General features: G+C 34.2%; 4 protein-coding genes across 6 annotated transcripts; 1 reads left to right on the forward strand and 3 right to left on the reverse strand.

The window, feature by feature from the left end:
- Positions 1 to 8836: 8836 nt before the first annotated feature.
- LOC112525694 lies at positions 8837 to 16976 on the reverse strand. Of its 3 annotated transcripts, none has more exons than XM_025135919.1 (4): positions 16858 to 16976; positions 15413 to 15880; positions 10082 to 10116; positions 8837 to 9893 (listed from the first exon to the last, which is right to left on the reverse strand). In XM_025135919.1, the coding sequence occupies exons 2-4, from the start codon at positions 15732 to 15734 to the stop codon at positions 9081 to 9083; spliced, it is 1170 nt and encodes a 389-aa protein (XP_024991687.1). In that variant the 5' UTR covers positions 15735 to 15880; positions 16858 to 16976; the 3' UTR covers positions 8837 to 9080. The 3 variants fall into 3 exon arrangements, with proteins under 3 accessions (XP_024991687.1, XP_024991686.1, XP_024991688.1); XM_025135918.1 differs by having other exon boundaries at positions 15413 to 16052; XM_025135920.1 differs by lacking the exon at positions 16858 to 16976 and having other exon boundaries at positions 8837 to 9900; positions 15413 to 16835.
- An 883-nt stretch (positions 16977 to 17859) lies between these two features.
- Positions 17860 to 20769, reverse strand: LOC112525634. The gene is made up of 7 exons (XM_025135837.1): positions 20670 to 20769; positions 19667 to 19743; positions 19451 to 19513; positions 19314 to 19361; positions 19164 to 19217; positions 18227 to 18290; positions 17860 to 18133 (listed from the first exon to the last, which is right to left on the reverse strand). The coding sequence occupies exons 2-7, from the start codon at positions 19715 to 19717 to the stop codon at positions 18045 to 18047; spliced, it is 369 nt and encodes a 122-aa protein (XP_024991605.1). The 5' UTR covers positions 19718 to 19743; positions 20670 to 20769; the 3' UTR covers positions 17860 to 18044.
- Positions 20770 to 22506: 1737 nt separating this feature from the next.
- Positions 22507 to 23520, forward strand: LOC112524674 (casparian strip membrane protein 1). The gene is made up of 3 exons (XM_025134608.1): positions 22507 to 22794; positions 22885 to 23008; positions 23157 to 23520. The coding sequence occupies exons 1-3, from the start codon at positions 22574 to 22576 to the stop codon at positions 23385 to 23387; spliced, it is 576 nt and encodes a 191-aa protein (XP_024990376.1). The 5' UTR covers positions 22507 to 22573; the 3' UTR covers positions 23388 to 23520.
- On the reverse strand, positions 23472 to 25010 carry LOC112524673 (photosynthetic NDH subunit of lumenal location 2, chloroplastic). Its single transcript, XM_025134607.1, has 2 exons — positions 24516 to 25010; positions 23472 to 23691 (listed from the first exon to the last, which is right to left on the reverse strand). The coding sequence occupies exons 1-2, from the start codon at positions 24993 to 24995 to the stop codon at positions 23593 to 23595; spliced, it is 579 nt and encodes a 192-aa protein (XP_024990375.1). The 5' UTR covers positions 24996 to 25010; the 3' UTR covers positions 23472 to 23592.
- Positions 25011 to 26275: the final 1265 nt, after the last annotated feature.

Consider the following 26275-nt stretch of genomic DNA (forward strand, 5'->3'; position numbering starts at 1 on the left):
ATAAATAAGTAAAGAAGTGATTAATGGTTGCATGTGACACATCGGTGTCATAAAAACGGTACATCTATTTTCAAGTGGCTTCTTTTAATTCTAGGTTTACTTGTATATCTACAGGCCATCTCCAATAGGGATTGATGCTCATCAAGTATCGGTTTAAAAAGTACTTTGATTAACTATAAAGCGTTTTGGTGGGAAAACGATAAATTCCATGTGATGTTGGTCCACTTTGAACACTTGTATACATGAATAAATATATGTGTATTTGTGTTTTATAACGGAATGTAATTTTTTTTTTGAAAATCGATTATTGAAAATTAAAATAATTCTCATTAAAAAACAATATATGAAGTATTATGTCATATTAGTAAGATTCGACGATTATCATGTATTTGAACGTATATATCGGTAAGTTTTATAAAATTCAGATGTATAGTTTAAAAAGTTTTATATATGCAATAATATATTGTAGGCGAATGATCGTGTGAGAAGTGAAGTTATAATAAGAAACGTAATAAGATATCTGAACTCTTGATCACTTTTAATCTCATGTCATCCATGAATTGCGTTTTAGTAGAAAATTGATCTGGTGCATCTCGATGCACCTCTTTAGTGTTGACATTCAATTATGATTGATCAAATGGTGGAAATCTTTTTTTACTCTTCTCACTAGAACCCAACCTATATGTTGTAAACGTGAATTTTAAAAAAAAAAATTCATTAATAAACAATATACAATGTTTACTAAGTAATGAGTGGTGTTTGAAGAATTTTACTAAGGGTGCATTTGGTACACTGAACATGACATAGATTCATTTTCAATGTTTGACATGACTTTTATGTGGAACAGATAGGAACATAGTGAAACAAGCTTGTTCCATCCATACCGAACAAAGTGGAACAAGCTTATATTTTACCAATATAATCTCAAAATAAAGTTTAGTTTTTTTCTAAAACATGAAATAGGTCTCATTTTTATATTTTATTCATTCTTTAAATTTTATTTATTTTATTTTTCTTAAACTTTCATTTTACCGTTCTCATAATATTATTTTTATACGGTTTTTATATTCTTATTAATTTATGTAATTTATTATATATTAATATAAAAAAGTAATGTACAAAAAAGATAAAAATAAAAATTGAAAACTACATAAACTTTTTATTTGATATCATTTTAATTGTTTTGACGAAATTTTTCAAATGATATATTTTGTTATAAAAACTAATTATTCTACTATAATTTAATAAATTAATTAAAATAAATAACTCATTAAGGTAAATTGGTCATTCTATTTGTTCTCTTGTGTCCAATTTTATTTTATCAAACGTTAAACAATTGTTCTATAATTTATATCCTGTCATGTTCTGTCTAAACATATTTTTAAATAATTTATAAAATAATATATAGGTTACCTATTCAAACGTTTTTCTTCCTCCAGTAACCGTTCCTTTATTTTTCTTTTTTCTTTTTCATAATTAATTTATTTCAAAGTTTTATTATTATATGATAATATTAAATGAATTTAGTCTTTGACAAACAAGACAATTGGAGTGGTCCTTTGAAAAAGAGGCCATGTCAATTGAAAATCTTGTACTTAGATTTGTTGTCTTTATAAATGGAATTTCTTTTCAATTGTTTCTTTTTTTTAAATAAATATAATACGTGACGAATATTAGCAGTATCGAAAGTAATTAAACTTGAAATCTACAGCGTTATAAAATGATAGCGATGCAGTAGGTTTATTTTTTGCTAATTAATACCATTTTATTTTATAAAAAGATATTAATGATTTTTTGGTCTAGTGATTTTTTCAAGAATAATTTGATTGATGACAAAAAAGAATGCATTTAATACTTAACGGTTTTTTAGTTGAGGACCAAAATGCAAAAATTAAAACTACGTGTAATGGTTGTGAAATAGTTTAAAGGACCAAGTTAATGATTAAAATTAATTCAGAAACATAATATACTAAAAATAGCACGAAACAAATCAGGGTTTTGTTTCACCCTTTAACGCGATACAAAAAAAAAATAAACCAAATTTGATCCTTAAAGAGGTTCAACATGTTGGATGCAACCTATGGCCTACAAACAACACCCATGTTACTTTCCTTAGTTTTTCAAAAAGGTAACGGATAATTGACAAAAGAAAAAGTAAGCGATAATATATATAGGGTTTTGGTGATAAAGAAAATATACGGTGAGAAGAAGAGATATCTATCTTTAGATCAAACTTAATTAAATGTTAACATTAATGAGGTGGATCAAGATGTACGACATCAATCCCCTTCTAAAGCACACAATTAATGGGTGAAAATGAGATTAAAAGTGATCAAAGATTCAGATATCTTCTTATACTTCTCATCTTAACTATTTTTCTTACATATGATCCTTCGTGTGTGTATATATATATATATATATACACACACACACATACACGAGTGTGTGTGGATAATCTGTTGCAAACTCCCCCAAGGTTACAAACCATGCAAGCTAATTGTAGCCCTCCATTCTTTTGATCAACGATTGAGATTTTTCTAGATTAATGTTAATTTAAATTTTAAATTTAGAAATCCAAATTATCCCTCTTTTATTCCTTGATTTTCTCATATTATCGCACGACCTCTCTCCGTCCCTCCCGTTCTGGTGAAACCACCGTCGTTGCCGGTAAAACACCAACCATTGGCCACCTCCCAACCACAATCACCGGCCACCTCCACCTCCATGATCAAACGGTAATTCCCTTCGACGTGAAGGATTTTCATATTCCATTTGTTTTACTACATGAACCCAAACAATGATTCAGGAGGAACAAAATTGAAAACTCAAGATCCGGCGATGGTAATGGTAGATAATAGTAATATTTATACGCATAATTCTTTCTTGTTTTCTTGTTTCAGTTTCTTTTCGATGGCCTAATCATGGCAAAAATTGAGTTTCCTTATGAATGAGTATGAATTTCTTATAGATTTCTTATAAATTTTTGTGAATGGTTATGAATTTTTTTATGAATGCTTATGAACTTATATGAATGTTTATGGATTTATATGAATTTCTTATTCCTAAGAAATTCGAATCCAATTATATATGATAACTGAATAAGATATTTAAGGAATAAATAATTTTGAAAAAAATCTCAATTATTCCTAAGAAACAAATTTGGAAAAAAGATCCAAATACCTTTGGTTTGTTAATTTGCAACCTTTCTAAGGTTTGCATTTGAAAGAGCATCTCTCTCTCTCTCTCTATATATATATATATATATATATAGAGAGAGAGAGAGGGGTAGGTAGGTTGAGTTGCGATGTCAATGAAAATTGTTGTGAGAAAGATAAGAAAAAATCTTCACTATTGAATTAATTCTAATTGAAGATCAACAATAATGAGATGCATTGAGATGCACCAAATCAACTCGCGTGCGAAACACAATTCATGGGATGGATAAGATTAAAAGTGATCAAGGGTCTAGATCTCTTCTTATGTTTTTTATCCTGACTCTTATTCTCACACTATTCTTCGTCTATATGGTGGGATGAGTTGTTACAAAACCTTCCAATCCTTTCTTCTCTCTCTCTCTCTCTCTCTCTCTCTCTCTCTATATATATATATATGTGTGTGTGTGTGTGTGTGTATAAAATGGGATTTGTGAGCTCCTTAGAGCATTTTCAACGGTTTTTCCATAATTTTTTAAATTAGAAAATCACAACATGGATTTTCTAAAAAGAATTACATTCATTTTCAAGAGATTCTATTTTAGAGATTTAACATAAATTATAATATTAATATTTTCTAAGTTATTATTCCAATACATTTTCTTAAGAAAACTTTTTATAAAAAAAAATAATAACTCAATCTCACTGGTGGAATTAAATAAAATAATAATTTCTCTCTCCTCACCTCAACTTTTAGAGAATTTTTTATATTTAGAGTTTTTTTTCCATGATTCTTTATTTTAGAGAACAAAATAACAAAGCCATTGGAGCATTTTAGAGAATGAAAAGTCATTCTTTTTTCTATTTTAGAGAAACTGTTGGAGATCTCTTATAAGCCTCAAGTTGTGGGTTACCATTAACTTCCACGATGCTTTTATGTTGGATTTGAAGTTATTAGGCCGACATGTTGTTTGGATTTTAGGGTATTATAAATGGTATCAGAGTTGATTCTTATACCATCAGGAGGGTGAGACAAATCTCATCGGGAATGATGAGTGCTAGAGAAGGATAAAGATTTTGGACAGACTTGACGAGAACGTCAGGAGTTGAAGTCAGGAAGTTTATAACAACTCATCCCACATTGATAAAAAATGAGATTTATGAGCTTCTTATAAGGCTCAACCTGTAGGATACCAATAACTTGCACGATGGTTTCATGCTAGATTTGAAGTTATTGATTCAACCTACATAAATAGGAGATTCATATGTGAATCAATAAAAATCCAGAAAAAACCATTTGATTATTCATATGAGTTAAATATACATATTTAAATGAATTTTTTTAATGATTTATATATCTATGATTTTTGTTAAATGTTTGTTTCTAGAATAACTTTCTTAAAAGAATTATTAATCTCTTGAAACGTTATCGTTCTATTATGAATGTACTGATTAATTCAAGGATCTAAATTTTTCTACTGTAAACATCACGTTTTTAACACAAAGTTGTGGAATTGTTGAGCAAGAGAACGAAAGTCAGTCATAATGATCCGGGATTCTCGTGTGAAAGGGCCAGAAGAGTTGCGTCAGAGACACCTTTATCTGAGGAGGAGGCTTGATTTTAACAAACGATGTAAATATAATAATATATAAAAAATCATTACATTAACATTTGCCATCATCAATATCCTACTTTATATGTTTCATGTGAACTCAAATGTACCACAATGTTTGACCATTCAATCCGAACCTTTGACTTTGACAAAATAACACATAACGACTTTACGTTTAATCAAATCTATAATTTCAAGTATTAGGTTAAATATTTCCTAATAGTCGTTCATGTACGTGTTGTGCATTAAAAATTTCAATAGACAGTTAATATCATTTTTTAAAAGTAAGTAGAAGGGTGTTCACACAATGCAGCGAAATATATCTCGATTTTAGTATTTTTTTTTCTTTTTGTCTTAATTTATGTTATAATACGGTTTTATGTGGTTTTGAAAAAACGATAATATTTTTATTTTTTAAATAAAATATAAATTTAAAGATATCATAAAAATTCAAAAAAAATATTGATATTGGTGTCATATTAATTATTTAAAATTTCTCATTTTTTTTGTGTATTTCTTTAATTCATTTTTTTATTTTTGGTTTAATAATATAATTTTTTATAAATATAATAATTAAGTATTTTTTTTGTTAGAACTCAATAATTATCCTAATTATATTTTAATTTTTTTATATTCAAAATGAGATGTTTATCATTTATTTGATTATGTTTATCTGAAGTTTGTTACACGAATTCAAACATGAAGTTTTAATAAGTTGTATTTACGCACAATTTACCTGTAATATTGAATTTTAAGTAATATGCATTAATATACAGTAATTCATGCATAAAAAATGGTTTTTAAGAGTTTTTGTCAAATACTTTATAATATAGTATACATTATATTTGAAAATTCAAATCCAGATACAACATATATCTGAATTAACCACGAAGAAAAATCAAAATATTTGAATTCCATATGATAAGGGCATGAGGTAGAAAGCACCAACATTATCCAATGAACAACTTGTATTGTTTGAATGGTGTGACAACTCAAAAATCAATTGGATCAAACCATTTTGAAAAGAGAAATTAGGTCTTTAATTGACACACCCACATGCTTGCTCCAATGTGTTCTTCAATGTCTTTTTATTTCAAAAATAAATAAATACTGAAATTAAATATATTATTGTAATAAACTCAGATCTTATAATAAACTCAGAAAAAGGGTAAGTTGATTTAAATATCTGTTATAATAAACTCAGATCTTATAAATTTAATCAGTTAAATGTTATTTAATTATAAATATTATGAATTATAAAAGAAACTTTTGGAAATGGGTCCTTACCTTACATGGATTTGGATTAGCAAGTATATGCACTTATCTATCATTTAGGCCAAAGTGCCCCTTTTTGACTACCCATTTCATCAAGTTTTTTATAATGCTTTATTTTAAATAAAAGATATTGAGTATATATTAAATGATTTTGAGATGGTTCTACCCGGTGATCAATAAGAAACAAATCCAATTATAAGGGTGGTGTCTGATTGGTTTGAGCTTGGACTCCAAATGTCAAAAGTGTCTGGAGGTCCCAGATTCAAATTCAAGGAAGAATAAAAATCTCATTGTGTGGTGACTCTGGGCTACCCACAAAGCAAGTGATTGTCTTGGGATTAATTGGCTCGTATAACGGATTGGATATTCATGTTAATAAAAAAAATGTTGGTCCCCCACTGAAAATGAAGCCCAATGGGCTTTTAGAGTAATAAATTGTATTGTATGGGTCTAGTGAACCACATGTGTGGTGTGGGTGTGGCCTAGGAAAATTAAACCCCACATGCTTTATTTATAATAATAGGAGATGTTTGTAACCAAAATTAAATGAATGGTTTTGGTTTCATTCTTAGAAAGGAGACATTCCAACAAATTTAACTGAAAAAGGTGTTCTTTTGCTCCATTTCATTATTGTACCAATTGGGGATATGTTGTTGGTGGTTGCATCAAAATGTAATTGAATTTATTATTTGGGTTCAGTTTCGGTTTCGATTTCGGTTTTTTCTTATAATAGAATAAATAATCGTTTTCAAAATAGTATTATCATCATGCCAATATATATATATATATATATATATACATACATATGGAGGTTCAAACGAGAACACCTTCATTTTATGATAACGCGAGAACACCCTTATCACATGTAAAATACGCGTAAGGGGACCATGTGATGTGCGGACGACATGTTCTACGACTTAGGCCGTGCCAAAGGTTGTTTGCGTCTATGTTTTAACATCACATGTGATGGTCTTGATGAGTTATAGTATCATATCAACAACAATCTTATCACATATGATAATACTTGTGAGGGGGCTTAATGGTGAAAGGGAGACTTGGCTCGCAACCAAGATCGCATCGAAAATCGTCTGCGTCTCTGATTTAGTATCATATGTGATGGAATAATAGTATCACATGTGATTGTCTATGGTAAAAGAATGTTCTCACATTCTCGTAAAATGAAAGTGTTCTCGTTTGTAAGAATCATGTTTTTGTCTTATTCTGTATTTCTTTTATAAATTTATTGTGGTTTATTTTAATATGTTTATACAATATATAAAGTATCAGACTAGAATTGGTATAAAAATGTAATAATAATTACAAAATATATTTATTAGCTTTGTTTCACTTTTTATTTTTTTGTAGTTTTTATCTGAGGCCGACTTAGAAATTTTCTTAAGTTGTAGCACTATTTGACTTTTAAAGAGGAAGATATGAACGTTTTTCACGAAATCATCATTAGTGTGTTGGTTTGTTCCATGCTTTTTTGTGTACGAGGTCTTGTTTAAGCATTTTATTACAATTTTTTTCCAAAACATGATAAATCTGAAATTAAAACAGTGGCGATTTAGGAGAAATTCGGGTAGGTTCCTAGTATTGGGTAATTTTTGAAGCCAATTGGAGTGGTGGATTTGGATTTTGTGAATAAGAAACAGTAAATGAAGAGAAAGATTGAGAAGATTAAAATGATAGGTTGGAGAGAATCGATATCCATATTCATGTTTAAGAAGATGGATTTTTGCAATTTTGGGAATCTCTGACGATGAAGACCAAGATGATGATAAATCAAGAAACTAGGAATTATTATAAAAAATTAAATCTAAATCCGAATCTTACAAACCAAACCTGATTTATAAAAGAATGTATTTAAATCCTACAAACCAAACACAATAAAAGATTCTAGATCCAACCCAATCCAAATCCCTCCATAAGACCCAAATCCCTCAAAAACAATCCTGCAAACCAAATGGACACTAAAAAAATGATACAAAAGGGGTCAAACCCAACCTAAGGTGGGTGAAAAGCAATGCAAACCAACTCTACTAAAAGAAACTTATGTTATTATTGTAGTTTCAAAATATATACAGTTGCACAGAACAAAATGATTAAGTAACACCTTTCACGACCCTATAATTTTTTACATTATGGCATCATATTCCATAGAGGTGCATCAGCCCCTGGTTTTTATACAAGAAAATAAACAAATAAAAGAGTATATTGCATATCTGGTCCCTATATTTTGGTTTGTTTTCGATTTATCCCCCTACAATTTATTTTATTACAGAAAAACAGTTACAGTATGATTTTGGCTTGTTTTAGTCCCTCCCACCAATACCGTTGGCCTTCCTTCCGTCAAGTCTCGTGCCCTTTTACATGGGGGCATTTTAGTCATTTTATCCTTTCCTTCTCACCTTCTCCGTCTTCCCTCTCCATCTCCATCTTTGCTTCTAGGGTTCAAACAGAACCAGATAAGAGATGGCAGCAGAGAGCAACAACAGCCATTTTCCGTGTCTGGGATTCGCAAGTCTCGATTAACACACACACACACACACACACACCATGCCACTGAAGGGAGATGTGACTTTTAGGAATCGAGTCCCAAATCTTTTTCACAAACGATGTTTTGTTTAACCCATACAGTCAGCTTAATCTATAAACAAACAAGTTGTTTCTAAAACTCGCGGATCTTTCTTGATGCCACCAAGAGTAGATAGTAGGACATACATAATACAACCAATATTTCCCCCTCATCAAAATACAGACCTTTTCTTTTACCAAGTTGTAGTCATAATCATTGATAACAAGGCACATAAAACAGTTTGCATTTTCATGTCAGCAATTAGATTCATATTTTACATACCATTTGCCATTTGCCATTTGCCATTTGCATCCTACAAAAAGGGAAATGCAAAAATGTGCAATCTTTTCCTACCAACCCATATCAACTACAACACACACTTCAATTAGATATGCCAGTTTTTGTGTTTCCATTGCAGGTAGTATGTATGTATGTATATATATACACACACACACACATAATTTATGACTTCTTACCTGAATCTGATGATGTCTTTGAAGACCCAACTGCACTTGATGAGTAAGTCCCACTTTTCTTCAACTTTCCTGGGAATTCTTTACCCTTCAATGACAGGCTCTTTTTAACCCGATTCCGGTTCAGTAGCAACATGGTGTTTCGAGAAGGAGCACTTAGAGCCCCTTCCACACAATTCCCAGCCTGAGTGCATCCCCATGGTCTAGATGGTCCATCCTCACGAAAAGGTCTCAGTCGGGGGAACCCACTTCTCAATTTTGAAAAAACCCTTTGATCAGGAGAAGTTTCTTCATCAGATTTGGCGCATACAGGACATGGAGGGTCGCTCTTACGGACTTTTGGTGTGGTTTGATCTAGGCATTCAGCATGGAAGACATGACGGCATGAAAGAACTCCGGTGACCGGCATGTCTCCGCTTCTAACAATCCGGCGGGAACTCCAGGGTGATCTCTGGGAAAGAAATCGCTCACACAGACCACATTTGTAACCGTATGATTGGTTAACTGATGGTCGGCTAAGGGTATCGGATTCAATCGGTTCAGAGACATCTGTAAAATCAAAGTCACAACTAGCAGTGCTGTTCAGCTGTCGGTCTCTCTGATGAAGGGTCTCATCAAAATCCGGAAATGGAGGTCCGTCTCCTTCAGATGGAAAGGTTAAGGGATGAACCGGTTTGGACATGAAGCAACGACGGCCTGTAAAGTTACGGTGGGAGGATTGTGATTTAGCCATTGCATCATAATCACTGCTGTCTGAACGGGAAGAAATAGAACCTCTGCTATCCTGAGGAGCAGAAATTCCCTGCAAACTAACGATCGTCAGCATACATTAAAAGCGACCGGATATTGAAAACTTCTGAAATAGCAGGTCATGCAGTTACGACCTCCCACCAAAAACACCTCATGTCAAGGTTTTTCATTTTTGAAAACCTTCTTTAATACCCACAAATATTTGGTGCTCTAAATGAAGATATTATAGATATAGAGTACCTCAATAGTTGGCGAAAAGGATAAAGACCCCAAAACTGCAAAAATGAATTGTAAAATAAAACATATCAGCATATGCAATACCACAATATATGAAGCATTTGAATCTTTCCACATCTTGAACACCTAATAAAGGTTAACAAGTCGGCATATACAAACACCATGTGCTTTTATTAGCAACTTTAAAAGTTCACAAGCAACGGATTCCGATCTCAAAACTAGAAAAGAGCGCTTTCAAGAAGTTCCCTTTGAAAAGGCAAAGAGCGCTTCAAGTCATCATAACGAAACAAGCAACAAACAACTTTCTTCAGTGTTTCTATTATGATCTTCTGAGTTGTTTGAGATTCAAACAAGATGTTCGCTTAAAATAACGAAACACAACAATATGCATGAATAAAGATTTAAATGTCATGCACATTACTGGGGTTGAGAGGAAAAGATCAGAGCATATTTAAAGAAACATGGAGAATAATATAAGCTCAAGAGAGAAAAAAATACAAATATAGTGGAAAATAGCAACAATTTCACAATTCTCTTCCATCGGTTAATAGAACAATGAGATCATATACCTTCAGCTCAAAGTGAATGTCAGAAGGCCCATTGAAACAAGTACACAGACATTCATTTCAGAGTAATGATTACTAGAGGTCAAAGAGTATCAAAAACTAAACTTCATTGGCCAGTACTATGACACCATAAATAATTAAGTTATAATAGTTTGGCATCCTGCAGAGAACCTGCAACCATTTCAGAGCACCAAGAGGAAATCTCCACCAGTTTCCTGCTTCCCTAGCTTCAATCAATTTTAGGGGTGTTCACCTTAATGCATAACCCGCATCAAACTACACGGTTTGGAACCTTCTTTGTGGCCAGCTCCGACTTGATTTTCTTTGCCCTTCAACTCTCAAGCTCCATTGGGGTTCTCCTTCTCAAATCTTAAGTTCTCAAACTTGTGTCTCATCTCTGAATCCGGAAAGTGGAAACACTCTCTCAAGGTCTCAACAACACTCATCTCTGAATCTCAAACACTCCCTTAACTGTCAAGCCCTCTATGTTCTAAAGATAAAGTAAAAAAAGACCTTCATTTTAGGCTTCATCTAAAATAAGATTTAAGAAGAATAACCTAAAGGGCTTGAGAGTTGAGGGAGTGTTGAAGAATAACCCTAAGACGACAAGTCCTTTTTATTTCATCTTTAGAATGCAAAGGGCCTGAGAGTTGAGGGAGTGTTTCGAGATTCGGAGGTGAGTGTCGTTGAGGCCTCGAGAGAGTGCTTCCACTTTCCAGATTCAGATGAGAGACAAACTTGAGAAGTTAAGAACATAAGATTTAAGAAGAATAACCCTAATGGAGCTTGAAAGTTGGATGTGGAGCGCAACGAAAATTGACAATCAAGAGTCGGAGCTTGGCCGCTTCTCTATGTCTATGTTCAACACAAAGACAAAAAGGTCAAAACCACTGGTTAAAAAAGAATAGACTGAAAGTTTGCAAGATGCAACATGGGCTGACAAGTAACATGGCCAAATCCAATAGTAATTTACAAAGCAAGCCTAAAATGATTATTTTATATTTAATAAAAAATATATTATATAATTATATATAATAATTAATAATTAATAAAAAATAATATGTGGTGCAGTTTGAACCGCGGGTTGGGTGATTGAAAACCGCAAACCAAACTGCATAGTGCGGAATAAAAAAAATACAGACCGTAAACCGTACAACGAAGGTTCCAAACCACGGTTTGGTGCATTGCAGGCGGCTTATGCGGGTTGAGTGATAAAATGAACACCCCTAAGCATCATGGTAAATGGAGGCAGACTTATGGTTTACTAGAGGCCAAAGAGTATAAAAACTAAACCTAATGCACAAGCCGATACTATTGACACCATAAATAATCCAATCTTAGGTTACAAGGGTTTGGGATCCTGCAGAGAACCTGCAAGCATTTCAGAGTCATAAAATGAAACCCCACCACTTTCCCAATGAACCATTTTCACAGCTTCAATCAATCTAACTTTCTAGAACATCCAACCTTATTAAGAAAAATCCTCATGATATAACACAGTAAATAGGACAACTCCATACTCTTAGTTGGATCATTCAAAGCTATACAGAGTCATCACAAGTCACAACCACATATGAAAACATCAAGAACAAGTCATTATACCTTTAACTGAACTAAGCACCGTACCATGATAATATTGCAGCATCAATAAAAGAAAAAAATATATATTAAACACCTTGGTGGAAACAGGAGCAATTTTATTAGTTCTCTTTTCCATCAGATGGTAGAACATTAATATTGTATGCCTTTAGCTCACAGTGAATGTTAGAAGATCTGTTAAAATAGGTATATAGACATTTGTTTGAGATATACCAATACATAGTACTTAAAAATGAAAAAATATTATACATCATGGTATATGGAGGCAGACTTACGATTCAGTAAAGGCCAAAGAGTATAAAAACTAAACCTCAATGCACAAGCTGGTACTATGACACAACAAATAATTCAAGTTTTGGGTTATAACGATTTGGCATCCTGCAGGGAACCTGCAAGCATTTCAAAGCCACAAAATGAAACGCCAGCAGTTTCCATTCAACTGCTTTCAAAGTTTCAATCAATTTGACTTTCTAGAACATTCAAATCTTAATTGTGAGAAATACTCATGATATAACATAGTAAAATTGAATAGGACTTCTCCATATTCTTAGTTGAATCATTCAAAGCTATACAAAGTCATCACAACCACATATGAAAACATCAAGAACAAGCTATTATACCCTTAACAAACCATCGTACCACAATAATGTTTCATCATCAGAAAAAGGAAAAACTATATTAAACACCTTGGTGGAAAACAGGAACAACTTTAGAGTTCTCTTTCTATCAGATGGTAGAACGTTAAGAACATAGGCCTTGAGCTCACAGAGAATGTTAGAAGGTCAGTTAATACATACAAGTACACAGATATTTGTTTGGAATATAACAATACATAATGTTTAAAAACCAAAAAAAAAAAAAAAAAAACTCTCATAGTATATGGAGGCAGACTTATGATTTACTAGAGGCCAAAGATTATCAAGAAAACTAAACCTCATTGCACAAGCCAGTACTATGACACCATAAATGATTCAATTTTAGGTTACAATGGTTTGGCATCCTGCAGAGAACCTGTAAGCATTTCAGAGCCATAAAATGGAAGCCCCGCCAGTTTCCCATTGAAGAAAACCAGTCCCCACTGACCCCTTCCAAAGCTTCAATCCTCTGAAATTTGTGGCCAGCAAGTCCCCAGTCCCCACTGACCCCTTCCAAAGCTTCAATCATTTGAAATTTATGGACTAATTCCAACTTATTTGGATACTCTTTTGAACTGCTTGTTTGGACAGATACTAATAACACAATGCAAATGAATGAGACGGCTCCATACTGAAAACTGAACAGTTATGCATTACTAAAAGACAACACAACTACATATGACAACATCAAGAAACAACGCATTCTATCCTCCACCCAACTAAGGGGCTGTTTGTTTGGCTCTTAATGGTTACATTAAGAGCCAACCTCTTAATCGGTAAGAGGTTAGATCTGTTTGGCAAAAAAAAACAACCCTCTTAATGGTTACAATAACCTCTTAACCATTTTGCATTTACTACCTCACTCAACCATTCAGACCGTTCTTTTTCCAATTTTACCCTTCCCACCCTTCTTCCCATCTCGTCTCTTCACGCAACAGARCTACCGGCCACCATCGCCAGCTTCGCCGGTCACCTCCACAGCTACTACCGGTCACCATCGCCGGTTGCCATTGCCATCGCCGGTCACCTCCATAGCTTCGCCGGTCGCCATCAAATCCTTATCCAGAAAGGCGCCGTCTTCTCCGAAACCAGATATGAGGAGCGAACCAAGTGGTAGCAACCAGCGACGAATCACATGTTCGAATCACAGGGACGAAATCGAGGGAAAGAACTGGAAAGGAGGGAGATCGAAATGAAAACAGAAACCGGATGGGAGAGGAGATCGGCTGGATTTGATCTCGATTTGGGTTGAAGTGAAACCCTAATTTCTTTTTGGATTTGATCTCGATTTGGATTTGATCTCGATTTGGGTTGAAGTGAAACCCTAATTTCTTTTTGGATTTGATCTCGATTTGGATTTGATCTCGATTTGGGTTGAAGTGAAACCCTAATTTCTTTTTTGGTATCTGTTAGTTCAATAAAAAAACAGGACCAAAGCATACAGGGTTAAAAGGGTAATTTGTTAACATTTACCAAACAACAATATTTCATTCAGGACTTAACCATTCTGACCCTCTTAACCATTCTGACCACTTAGCCATTCTGCACCAAACCATTCAGCAACTGCCAAACAGCCCCTAAGAATGGACAAAATATGAGGTTACTCAAAAGAAAAAAGACAATATTAAAAGTCATGGTTCATGGAGGCAGGCTTGTGATTAACTAGAGGTTGGAGTATCAAACAACTAACCCCTACTGCACAAGCTAGTACAAAGTAGCACCATAGATAATGGTAGTTTGGGACACAAATGGATTGGCATCCTGCAGAGAACCTGCAAGTATCTCAGAGCTAGAATGTTTCCATTTCTTTTACACAAAAATCACATATAAATGAAATAACTGAATAAGACTTTTCATCAAGTTTTTAGCTTTACTGATATATGGCTAACACCTTGGAAGTTGTGGATTTGAATCCTCCTTTCCCAATTCCTAAAAAAATGTCCTGCACTCTTAATTCAGGCTTGTCATTTGGACCAATACAACCATTTGTGACAACTCGGAGAATCATGTCATCATATAAGCAACGTGAATGAGCTCTTTACCAGCTCCCAAACACCTGAGGTGGAATCACCCAATGCTATTCATTCATCCTTTATTTTGAGCATCAATCCTCTGTAACAGCAGTACAGCACAATATATACCTGTTATCCATGAGGATTAATCTCACTTTTGTTCAAGCATGGCTGCACTATCATTACTGTTTATGCTTTGACTCTTTCACCTGAATGTTCAGTGGTCATGGCTACGTCAATCACTTTAAGATTGGTACATTAAATCCAGGGACGTGTACGTCAATTTACTTCAAAGTTAAAACCCAACTAGCAATTAACAAAAAGATCTAACTATATAACAACCACAACATAATAGGACTTTATAGCAGATAGTTGCATCCAAAAGAAGACCAGGAAAAACAAGTGGCAAGACATGAAATCAAATTTCAAGTTTACATAAATATTCTAAAACTATTAGAAATGTTAATCAGATATGAATATAAGAACGTAAACTGCAACGACACATGACAAAATAAAAGTTACCTCTCCTAGATGAATTTCCGAATTCATCAACACTGATTTCTTGTATTGTTGGAGGGGTCCACTGCTGCGCTGGAGAAAAGTCAGATGGACTGCTAATATATGGCCCAACTCCATCAGATGCAGAATGTCGATGATTGGGTAGATAATTTCCTCTTAACCAGCTCCTACTTTCTCTGCTGTTTGAGGATGTGGAAGATCCATACAATTGACTACCCTCCTGAGAACCAAATGATTGCCCTTCCGAATGGTACCGGATATCCCATCTTGGCGGAGGAGGTGAGAAGCTTGTATTGGTTCTCCAATAGGGCTCATGTGGACCCATGGACCAGTCACGACTAGCTGCATTAGACCCATGTGGCCTAGCAGCCACACAACAGAGGGACCCCGTTGTAGCTATCTTTTGGAATACTAAGAGATTATTCTTTCACTTGCTTTCTTGAATCTCCAACTATCTCACAAAACTCAAATCTACAAAACCATGCTTTTTCAAAGCAAAGGAGACAACTCACAATTCCTAATCTAGAGTTATCCAACGCATAATCTCCTTATCCAAGGGATAATAGTGTATTGTATAAAATACAACATATAATCCACCCTACTTCAAAGAAGCGAAAATATGTTCAGTTTCACAGTAGAAGACCTGGCATCAACAGGTACATGATTAGTTGCTTGACTTAACTTCTGAATGAAGGTAACAGTATAATAACCACTAGAATTTAAACTAAGATGATCAAAGTTCAAACAAGATAATCGGCCATACAATACATAAATATTTCAATCGACAGAGCAAATCTTAGCATAAGGGAAACTTTAATCTTGGTTAAACTACCTATTTTCCAACCGCGAGTGAAGTGTGACTATTTGTAACTAGGATTACCAATTCGAGGCTAACAAATGGTATGTTCTACGTTCAAAAACATTACCTAAAGATCACAGTCCATCACATCTGTAAATACAAGTTAATTTCATTTCATCCTAAAGATTAACCTTTTCACCATAAAGTTGGTTCAATTCTTTTTTGTAACTTTTGCTCCTCCAAGAGAAAGGAAAGAGTAACAGACTACCACATGCTTAATCTACATTCAATCAATTGAGCGGGCCCATAAAAAAATGATTACTTATGAGACAATCGTATTAAAACCGAAAAGCAAAATTGACAATGTCAACGAAAACGATGAAGTTCAAACTATATCCCCAATAAGTATTACACCCTGAAGTCAGCTGAAAGTAAGCAACTGACTACAAAACTGCCATACCTAGGTCTAAAAAATCAGCAAACATAAACTATAACAAATAAATGCAAAATAAGCTACGTCAAAGGCACATTTCTTGAAAGACGAAAAGGAGTTGGGAACACAACAGATTAACAAAATTTAAGAAGCTTTTATCGGTCAGGTAACATGAATAGGTACAGACAGATCAATTGTCGGAGTGTGTGTACTTACCGTGATGATTGTAGGGTTTTGGGAGACGAAGGGAAGGAGATGGAGCTGATGATGATGATGATGATGAAATGGAATCTTGTTATGCGTTGTCGACGCAGAAACCCTAATATAACGGAGAAAGATCCACTGTGATTGCCCCCTTTTTGCTATCATGCCCTCCTCCTTTCTACCATCTCTACTTTCCCATTCTTTTTCTTTTTTCTTTAAATATATTACTAATTAATATTTAAAATAAATTTTAATCATATAAAAGGTATCGTCAAAACACATGAATACCTAAATCTTCGTAGCAAAACATTGTGAAAGGTTCAGGATTTTTCTATCATAATGTTTTATTATAAAGTTTTAGTAATATTTTATAATCTTACAGATTTCATAAAAATTGGTTGATCAAAACTCAACCCATAAAACATAAATACAATACATAAAGTTATATTAGTTGTGTATTTTTAATGTTAGGTTTCTATCTCTTCATACGTTTTCGGATGAAATTGCACAATTTGTGTTCTGTTTTAAAACTCCTAATAATTAAGCACTGTTTTCAAAGTAGTGCTCCATTCCACCAGTCTTTCACCGACATTAATGTAAGATTTCATACTAACTGTATCAGATATTGTCCGTCTTGTCTACACGTAGACTCACGGTTTCAAAATACATCTTCTAGAAGAGGTATTAGAAAAGACCGGTCCGTTTAAAAAGGTTTGGACCAATTAAGGACCACTTGTGTGCTTTGGTCCAGCCTGATGACGTCACGGTTGAATCAGGACCAGTTAAGTTCCGATTTAGACCAAACGGTCTGCTCGTTTTGCCAATCTTTACATGGTGCTCCCTCTTCTCCAAGCTCCTGCAAATCACGTCTCATGGAACGTCGTCATACGCCCTTTTCATATCTATAAACATCACGTATAAGTCCTTACTATACCGTCTATACGTCTCCACGAGACGTTTGAGAAGTAGATGGTAGAACGATCGAAGACAAAAAACGAGTAAAAAGAAAACCGATTGAAATCCAAAGTCTCACTTTCTATAACACAAGCAAACAAGTAATGTAGCTTAGTTTATTACTCCCTGATGGTAGTACAACTCTTGAAGATACAACAATATGGTTTATGGGATCATCAACAAGATCCACACTTTGAAACATACATATTTTATGCATCATAGGATCCATCAATCCATCAAGTCACTTAGATGGGTGGTTGGTCTTCATCTTTGGAATCAGCCTTTTCGTCGTTATCCTCCTCCGAACCGTTATGATTTCCGTTGCCACCGTCCCCTGTTAACAAACGAAACAACATACCAAAAGGATCACCCGAGGTTTTCTTCAAAAAGACGATGAAATTTGCAAGAAAAACAAGTTGGAAAATACCTTCTCCTTCGCCTGCAGGAGCATAAGCTGAGCGCCTTGAACGAGATTGCTGCTGTGGTGATGGCTGATTTCATAATCAACACAGAGAAGACAAAAGTGATGATTTAGTAACGAGTAATTAGTATATCAAACCCTCGTACTAAGATTTCGTTAGAGTTTCTCCAGCTGATTAGGGAATTTTTGGCAACCATAAGCTATATTAATTCTTTTGAGCTTATTGAAAAAGTCGCGTTTGGTAATCATAAACTGATTTTTGAAATTGAAAAGCTATTTTAGATGGCTTTTCAATAAGCTTCAAGGACCTTTTTCACTTTTTTTCTTCCAATTATGCCCCTTATATGTTAGAATCAAGTATTTTTTTCAACATGACTTTTTAGGTCATTTTACATTGTCATCTAACTTATCAGCTTAGGGACTGTTTGGTTGGTTTTCCATTAAATCCCATACTTATAAAATTGTCTGCATCGATTAATCCATCTATAGATTGTGAAGGTTTTTGTTTAGGAGGGTTTTTATAGATAGGAGCGTATTTTTTAATTGGGAGGGGCGCCTTTGGAAAAAAAAACTTGGCTTTCTGCATAAATCTCCTCCTGAAAGCTTACTGAATAAGCAACTTTCTATATCATCCAGCCACTACCAAACAATCATATATAGGTGATTGAATAAGATGTGGGTCTCATTAAGCTGCTAACAAACAAACCCTTAGTTTTTATCAAACAAGACTAGCTTATCAGCTAACAGTTAGCTTATTAGCCAACAACTAACTTTTCAGCCAAAACAAAGCCTTAGGCAACCAGATTCTTGCATTATGCTACTTGATATACGTTGGTCTCGTAGTATTAGTAGATCTTTTTCAACATTTAGAGACATCAATATATCGGTTTGATGATCGTTTAAGGAACATAGATTTAAAATTCTTGAAGAAAGCATCAAATACCTGTAATTTAGGGCGGAGCGCCTCTAAAGGCCCTTTGCTCTTCTGTGATCCTTGCTGTTGCACAAAGATGACATGTTAACATCCATAATCGTATATAGACGCCAAACTCAAGATTTTATAGATTTAGTGTGACGGAATTCGATTAATTACCTTTCCCAGTGCCCAATCAGCAGAATCAAAAAAAGCCCGGTCATGGTCCTGTGCAAGATTGGTCAAGAAAGATGTCAAAATCTGAACTTTAAAGACTCTTTTTTCCTCCGAATATAATGAAAAGAACGGAATTTTACCTTTGAGATTAACGGGTTTTTCTTTGGTAACAACCCTCCATACTTTTTCTTGATAACAGCTTCCTGCAGAAAGAATGACATTGAATCTATGAGCTTTTTAGAAGATCACGAGGCTTAATTGATACTCCCATTAAGTATAAAACATATCATATTTACGAGCGTATATCAGTTTAAACGTGAAGTACAAAGGTACAAGATTCGAGTATGAAGATATACTTCCTGGTCCTTTGAGGGCATGGGGTTGTCATTGGTGCTTGTTTCAGACATTGGTGCTTACTGAGCTTTCCCAAGGCCTATTAAGAACACAAGCATTTAGTACCATTTAGCTTCTCTACCGTTGCCAAACTAACAAAAACGGACTCATCATCTACTAGGGGTACATTCGTCTCAGCAGGGATCAATAAAACCGGTTATCTAAAGAATAACCTTCAGACAGATCTTTTTAAATGCATTACTTTCTGACAGATTTGGCAGAGACGTTCTTAAATCTACAGATGTCATTTTCCCAACGAATTCTTGATAAAAAGTTTGTACAAAAACCAAAACCCATCCCAGATTTCTTCACCTGCTAAACAAAACTTGCTTCGTCGTTCTACCGCGATCCGAGATCTCCAATGCCAAACATTACTCAAATTGGTTAAAACACTTCCTTAAGGAGTGTATTTCCCCAATTGCAAATCCAATAAATTAGAGTTTCTAGACATACCCATTTGAGTCTTTTCTTAGAACAAAACAACATTTAATTCCAAATCTGTAAATCTAGGTACAAGAATGATATATATATATATATACACACACACACACACATATATATATATAGCACAGAATCAATAGGCTGCATTTCCAAGAACATGAAGAAAACAACCTGAGGTTCCATAGGCTAAAGAACACATAAATCTACTTAAAAACTGTAAGATCTACCCATAAATTCATACACCCACAACAAAAAACCACTCGTAAATCCCAAAGTTGAAATATTTAAGTGAATCAGTTGGCATCAATTCAATACTCATTGATTGCAATCATTAAACAAGAACACACACAAACTGCTGTATCTGTATGATTAATGGAACTGTAGAGATATAATTGCTTTACAAATTCATGGATTATAAGAAAACCCCAAGTGAAAAAAACGAAACTAATTAAAGAAATCTTGAAAATAAGTAGATTTGAGGAAGAAGAAGATGATGATGACGACTTTTGTGTTTTGACTTCTTACCTGAGCCGATAGTCTTGCAAGAAATTTGCAAAGGGAAATCAAGATTTCTTTCTTGTTTTGAAAGGAGATCAAGATTTCAGACAGGGTGTTGAGTGTTTCGTTCCCAAGATGTAAAATTAAATAATAAAAAATTCAATTTTATTAATTAAATACGTTGTTGTCAGTCGAGTCGAGGTCAAGACATATTTATTGAGCCCATGGGCTTCAATTCGTTTTGTTCATATCATATCATATTATTATCCACTTCATATCATTAAACTCGATCAATTGGGATTTTATGTTCTCTTTCAATTCATGCCATAAATGAACGATGGTGAGGAGTTCTATTAAGTTTGTATTTATCAGATAAAAATATAGTTTATCAGTATTTTATTTTGATGACTGAGAATGTTATTAAATAAGATAAATGAGAGTGATGATTATTATCAGTAAATATTTACTTTGTAAGCGTTCGATAAATGACTCTTTAGTTTAAAATAGAATATAAAAAACAAACACGGTCTTATTATACCTTTAGTCTAAAATAGAATATTGAAAACAAACAAGGTCTCTAAGGGTGCATTTGGTATATTGAATAAAATATAACATAGATTACTATTTCATGTTTGGCATAACTTTTACATGGAACAGACAAAAACATGGTAGAACAAAAATTGAAGAGACGTGTTCCATCTTCATCCCATGGAACAAACCTATATTCTACCAATATACTCTCAAAATAAAATTTTATTTTATCTTCTAAAACGTCAAATATATCTTTCTTTTTACATTTTATTCATTCTTTAAATATTATTTATTGTATTTTATTCTCTTTAAAATTTCACTTTACTCTGCTCAAAATATTATTTTTATACGGTTTCTATATTTTGGTTAATTTTTACATTTTATTACAAATTAATAACAAAATAATAACATATAAAAGGTATAAATAGAATTTTAAAATTGATAAAGTTCATATTTTTGTGTCATTTTAATCGTCTTGTTCCTGCATGATCCGATCAATTTGATCGGGCACTCGCCATCCTCAGGATAGACACCTTGCTGAAGCCCTAGGAGGGGAAGGAGTTAGTCTTCTAGTTTATCCCATCCCCCATACATGGTCTTACGACTTTGTAGATACCTGTGTTTTTGGTAAACAGTCGTCTGGGTCTGGTCACTGCAACCCCCTTTGTGAGGAGGCACTCCCTCCTCCCGAAGTTATGGGGCTATTTTACCCCTATTTCACGGAAATCTGTGTTAGGTAGGCCAAGGGATCACTAATTAATTCGGATCACTTACAATACATGGCTCTATGAAGGAAGGGAGGAGGCCCGACGTCAAGTGCAGGAATTGTTGTCGAAGGGGCGAGAGAGTCTCAGTTCGTGTTTAACGCCTACTTGACTAGCTCAAAAGAAGTGTCATTTTAATCGTCTTGATGAAAACTATCTAATGATATATTGTGTTACAAAAAATACCCTTGATTTAATGAAACTAACGCTAATGGAGTTAAAGAAAGGGACCCGATTCATAACGAAAGTGAAACCACAATAACCATACATGTAATTCTTTCGTTTTATATATATATATATATATATATATATATATATATATATATATATATAGAGTGTAAATAGGTGTTGTATGTGGTGAAAACTCCAGCTAAAAGTTGAAGAAACTGATAATTTGATGGAGTAGGAAGTTGTTGCCCAAAGTTGAGCAGGTTAGGATACAGTAGTGCTGAATCCAAAAAGACCCATTGACAACCAACTCTTAACACACCCATTATCCTCGTTCTATACCAACTCTACTATCTACATCTTTGTATAAATTCCCAGATTCTCCTTCCCATTTTCACAAACAATTTCACCACCATTTCAATTCTATTCAGCTGCTTATCGCTTTTCGATCAACCAAAAACCCGAAATATGACAAAGGCCGTACGTTTGGAAGAGGGTGATGCATCCAAAGTCCCAGTGCCTGCTGGTTCAAACAAAGCGGTTTCCATCATGGATCTTGTTTCTCGCCTTGTTGGTATTACGGGTACTTTAGGTGCCGCCATTGCCATGGGAACCAATGAACAAACTCTACCTTTCTTTACTCGGTTTGTGCGTTTCGATGCACAATATGATGATTTTCGGTCTTTCAGGTATGTTTTACTTGATGATAACCTGCTAATGATATCTTGTCTGATAGTCTTTTTTTAATTCATTTTTTCCTTCTTTCCATCGTATTTCAGGTTGTTTGTGGTTGTCAACGCCATAGTTTGTGCATATTTCTTCCTCAGCATCCCGTTATCCATCGTTCACATCATGAGGAGTGCGGCAAGAGGAACCAGAATCCTCTTGGTTATCCTCGACACGGTAATAAGACATAATCATCAATGCAAGATCATTGTATCCCTAACAGGGGTACAGTGTTCCTGCATTAATGAAGATGTATATTATATACTCTTCATCATAACCTGATCGGTTAATTAATTTCTAACATTTTTTAAAACCCATTTTGAAGATCATGCTTGCTCTTCTCACTGCGGGGGCATCTGCCGCGGCATCAATCGTGTATCTGGCTCACAATGGGAACAGTTCCACGAATTGGTTGCCAGTGTGTCAACAATACGGGGACTTTTGTCAGGGCGCATCTGGTTCGCTCATTGGATCGTTTGGAGGAGTCGTCGTGTTCATCCTCATCATCTTGCTTGCTGCCATTGCCTTATCTCGACAAGCAAAACGCGTGGTTTGATTAATTCGTCATCAATTTGTTCGGTCGTGTGTAACTTCACCTTGTGTTTCCGGATTGATATCGTGTGAAATCTCTCATATTTGAATGAAATGTAACAAAGTTTGATTAAATTTTGGAGTATTTTTTATGTTCACTTTCATATCAAAAAAGAAAATTTAAACGATTACAAGTAATATTTCAACATCATTTATCCGAGATTCATTTGCTACGCTAGCACTGCCACAAGATCATCGATCGATTTCAACGTCTTCTCATAGTACAAATATGATTCGTACACCTTCGGAGATCGAACATAATGATCAAACTGCAACACATAGCAGATTAAGTTGTTATATGAAGGGTTTAATTATCAATTAAAGTGAAATAAACTAAATTTCGCTTTATAAGATGCCTAGATTGTCTAAGCTTCCTAATAGAATATTTTACAAAACTTAGTTTTATAGGACCAAGCTTAAAGCATCCTATCTAAAAGCGTTCGTAATATGTTTATTAGACGTTTTAAATGTCCTATTAGCTATTCTATAAAACACTTTTGAGAAAATATGTCCTATAAACCCATCTTTTTATAGAACATTTTTTCAAATAATGTCATATAAAATAGTTAATACGACACTTTATTTTAAAAACATTCTAAAAATTTGTTAAAACTTATAAACCTATTGTAACAATTTTATATACATTACTAAATGGAAGACTTTTACTTACGGATGTTTCCCAGGAAATCTTTCGCTAAAGAATTGATTGGTCAGAAAACCGTCACAAAGTTCGTGGGCTATTCACTGAATTCAAATCAGTGACAGATTAACAATGTATTTTATGGGTGATCCGTTGGTATTTTCTTGAAAAACATCAATTCCACCGGAAGCATTGGTATTTTCTAGATTATCCGTCGGTAATCAACAACGAAAATTTCTAAGGACGATTTTTGTGTGTAAAGGTAAATTGTTTTGTAGTGATAGAACAGTTTTTGGTTTGATTCTATAAACTTAAGTCCTAATTTTTGGTTTGATCCTATAAACTTAAGTCATATAAAGTATTTTTTTAAGGACATTTCTACATTTTTAAGGCATTTTATAAAATTAATTTTATTGTTTTTTTTTTTTTGAGCAGGTAAGGATATATATATACCTCAGACATGTTGTCAACCAACTCATTAGCAGCTTTAACGTAAGAACCTTTTTTGGTTTCTGGTACCATGGACATGGCGTTCTTCAAGTCCTGAGATAGATAAGCCGCCTTTAATCTTATATAAAACAATACATACCTCCACGACATCGTTTCCAACATGTTTCTAATACTATGCAAACCCTCTCTTGTCTGCCGGATTCTCGCCACTGCGTCCTCCGGCGACAACCCCGGCTCGAAAAACCGTTCTTTTATGAAGGATCTTGTGCCCCAATTCTCGGCTAGTGCTACTTGCTCATTAACGTTGTTTAATCCCATGAGTGAAATGGAGGTGGTTAGAAGTGTGGTGGTGATGAATCTCCGGCGGTTGGTTTGGGGTTCTTCACCGGAGAATGTGGCCCGTATTGGTGGAAGTCGATGGTGGCGGCGGGAGGCGGTGATTTGGGGGTGGAAGAGGGTGGTGGGGTTTGTGTAAGTGGTCATGGTTTAAGATACGGTGGGAGTTGAGATATGGTGGAAAGTGTTGGTAATGCAAAGGGATTTACGGGCAGTTTACGGGCAGGTACTTGGTGCTGCCCGTTAATCCAACATGGACCTTTGCTTTTGATGACGTGGCAGTCGTTATCTTCTTGAGTAAATTTTCATAAAGGTCCTTAGAAGTTTAGAGTACACGATTATGTGTCTCAAATTATCAATATAATTTAACTAGTTGTATGCCTGCTTAATGCGGCAGGATGTCAAATTTCCTAATAAACCTACGGGTAAATTGCATGAAAAAGTAACGTACTTTAACTTGATTCCTATTTTGGGTAACGTACTTTCAAAACTTCCATTTTGGTATCCAAGATGTAAAGTTTTAAACATTTAAGTACCTGAGTAATCACTTGAAAACTAAAATTAGATTAAAAAAAAGACTAATTTTATATTTAAAAAAATCTACGTCACTGACCACGTCAGTAAATAATACCGAGTTAGATACCACAACACTCGCCACATCAGCATGATAATCGGTTAATACTTCAACCAGTTACCCGGGTACTTAAATGTTTAAAACTTTACATCTTAGGTACCAAAATGAAAGTTTTGAAATTACATTATCCAAAATATGAATCAAGTCAAAGTACGTTACTTTTTCATGCAATTTGTCATAAATCTACAACTAAAAAAAATGCAATCATTCATTAAAAGTACAAAATTTAAATTTAAACATTCGATCTTTCGGGGAAACCCTTAGAAATATTTAAACCTCGATTCCTTATGGTTGAGTATCCGTGCGATGCAACAAGATGTAATCAAGTACAATGTAGCAAATAAGGAATAAGAGGTGAACTTTATTGTACACAAGCATGAAAATCAATTATGGTGTCCAAATAGTTATATTGAAGGAAGAAACAAATATCTAGTGAATATATTTGGGAAAAAAAATTATCTTATACAAGCCGAAATAGAAACCAATATCCTAATCAATCGAGATGACCAAAAATCAAACCCCACCGCATCTAGATCAACTGCAGCATAGTTTCATCTACACTTTAACAACCACCGTGAAAGCATCCATACCAGCATCAAACGTCCAAGGAGTCTACAAATCCCTTTTGAATTCCAAAAAATCCAAGGTTATTTTAGCATTCCTCTAGATCAACCATCGAAAAAAGACCCTTTGAGCACCATTGTCCAAAATCAAAGTCATCGACTCTAATCTTAAAAGGCACCTTGCACACGGAGTTCCCGTGAAAAGCACTCTTCAGCCATTTTTTCAAAAC

Source organism: Cynara cardunculus (genome assembly GCF_001531365.2).
Source record: "Cynara cardunculus var. scolymus isolate 2C chromosome LG 13, CcrdV1, whole genome shotgun sequence".
NCBI lineage: Eukaryota > Viridiplantae > Streptophyta > Magnoliopsida > Asterales > Asteraceae > Cynara > Cynara cardunculus.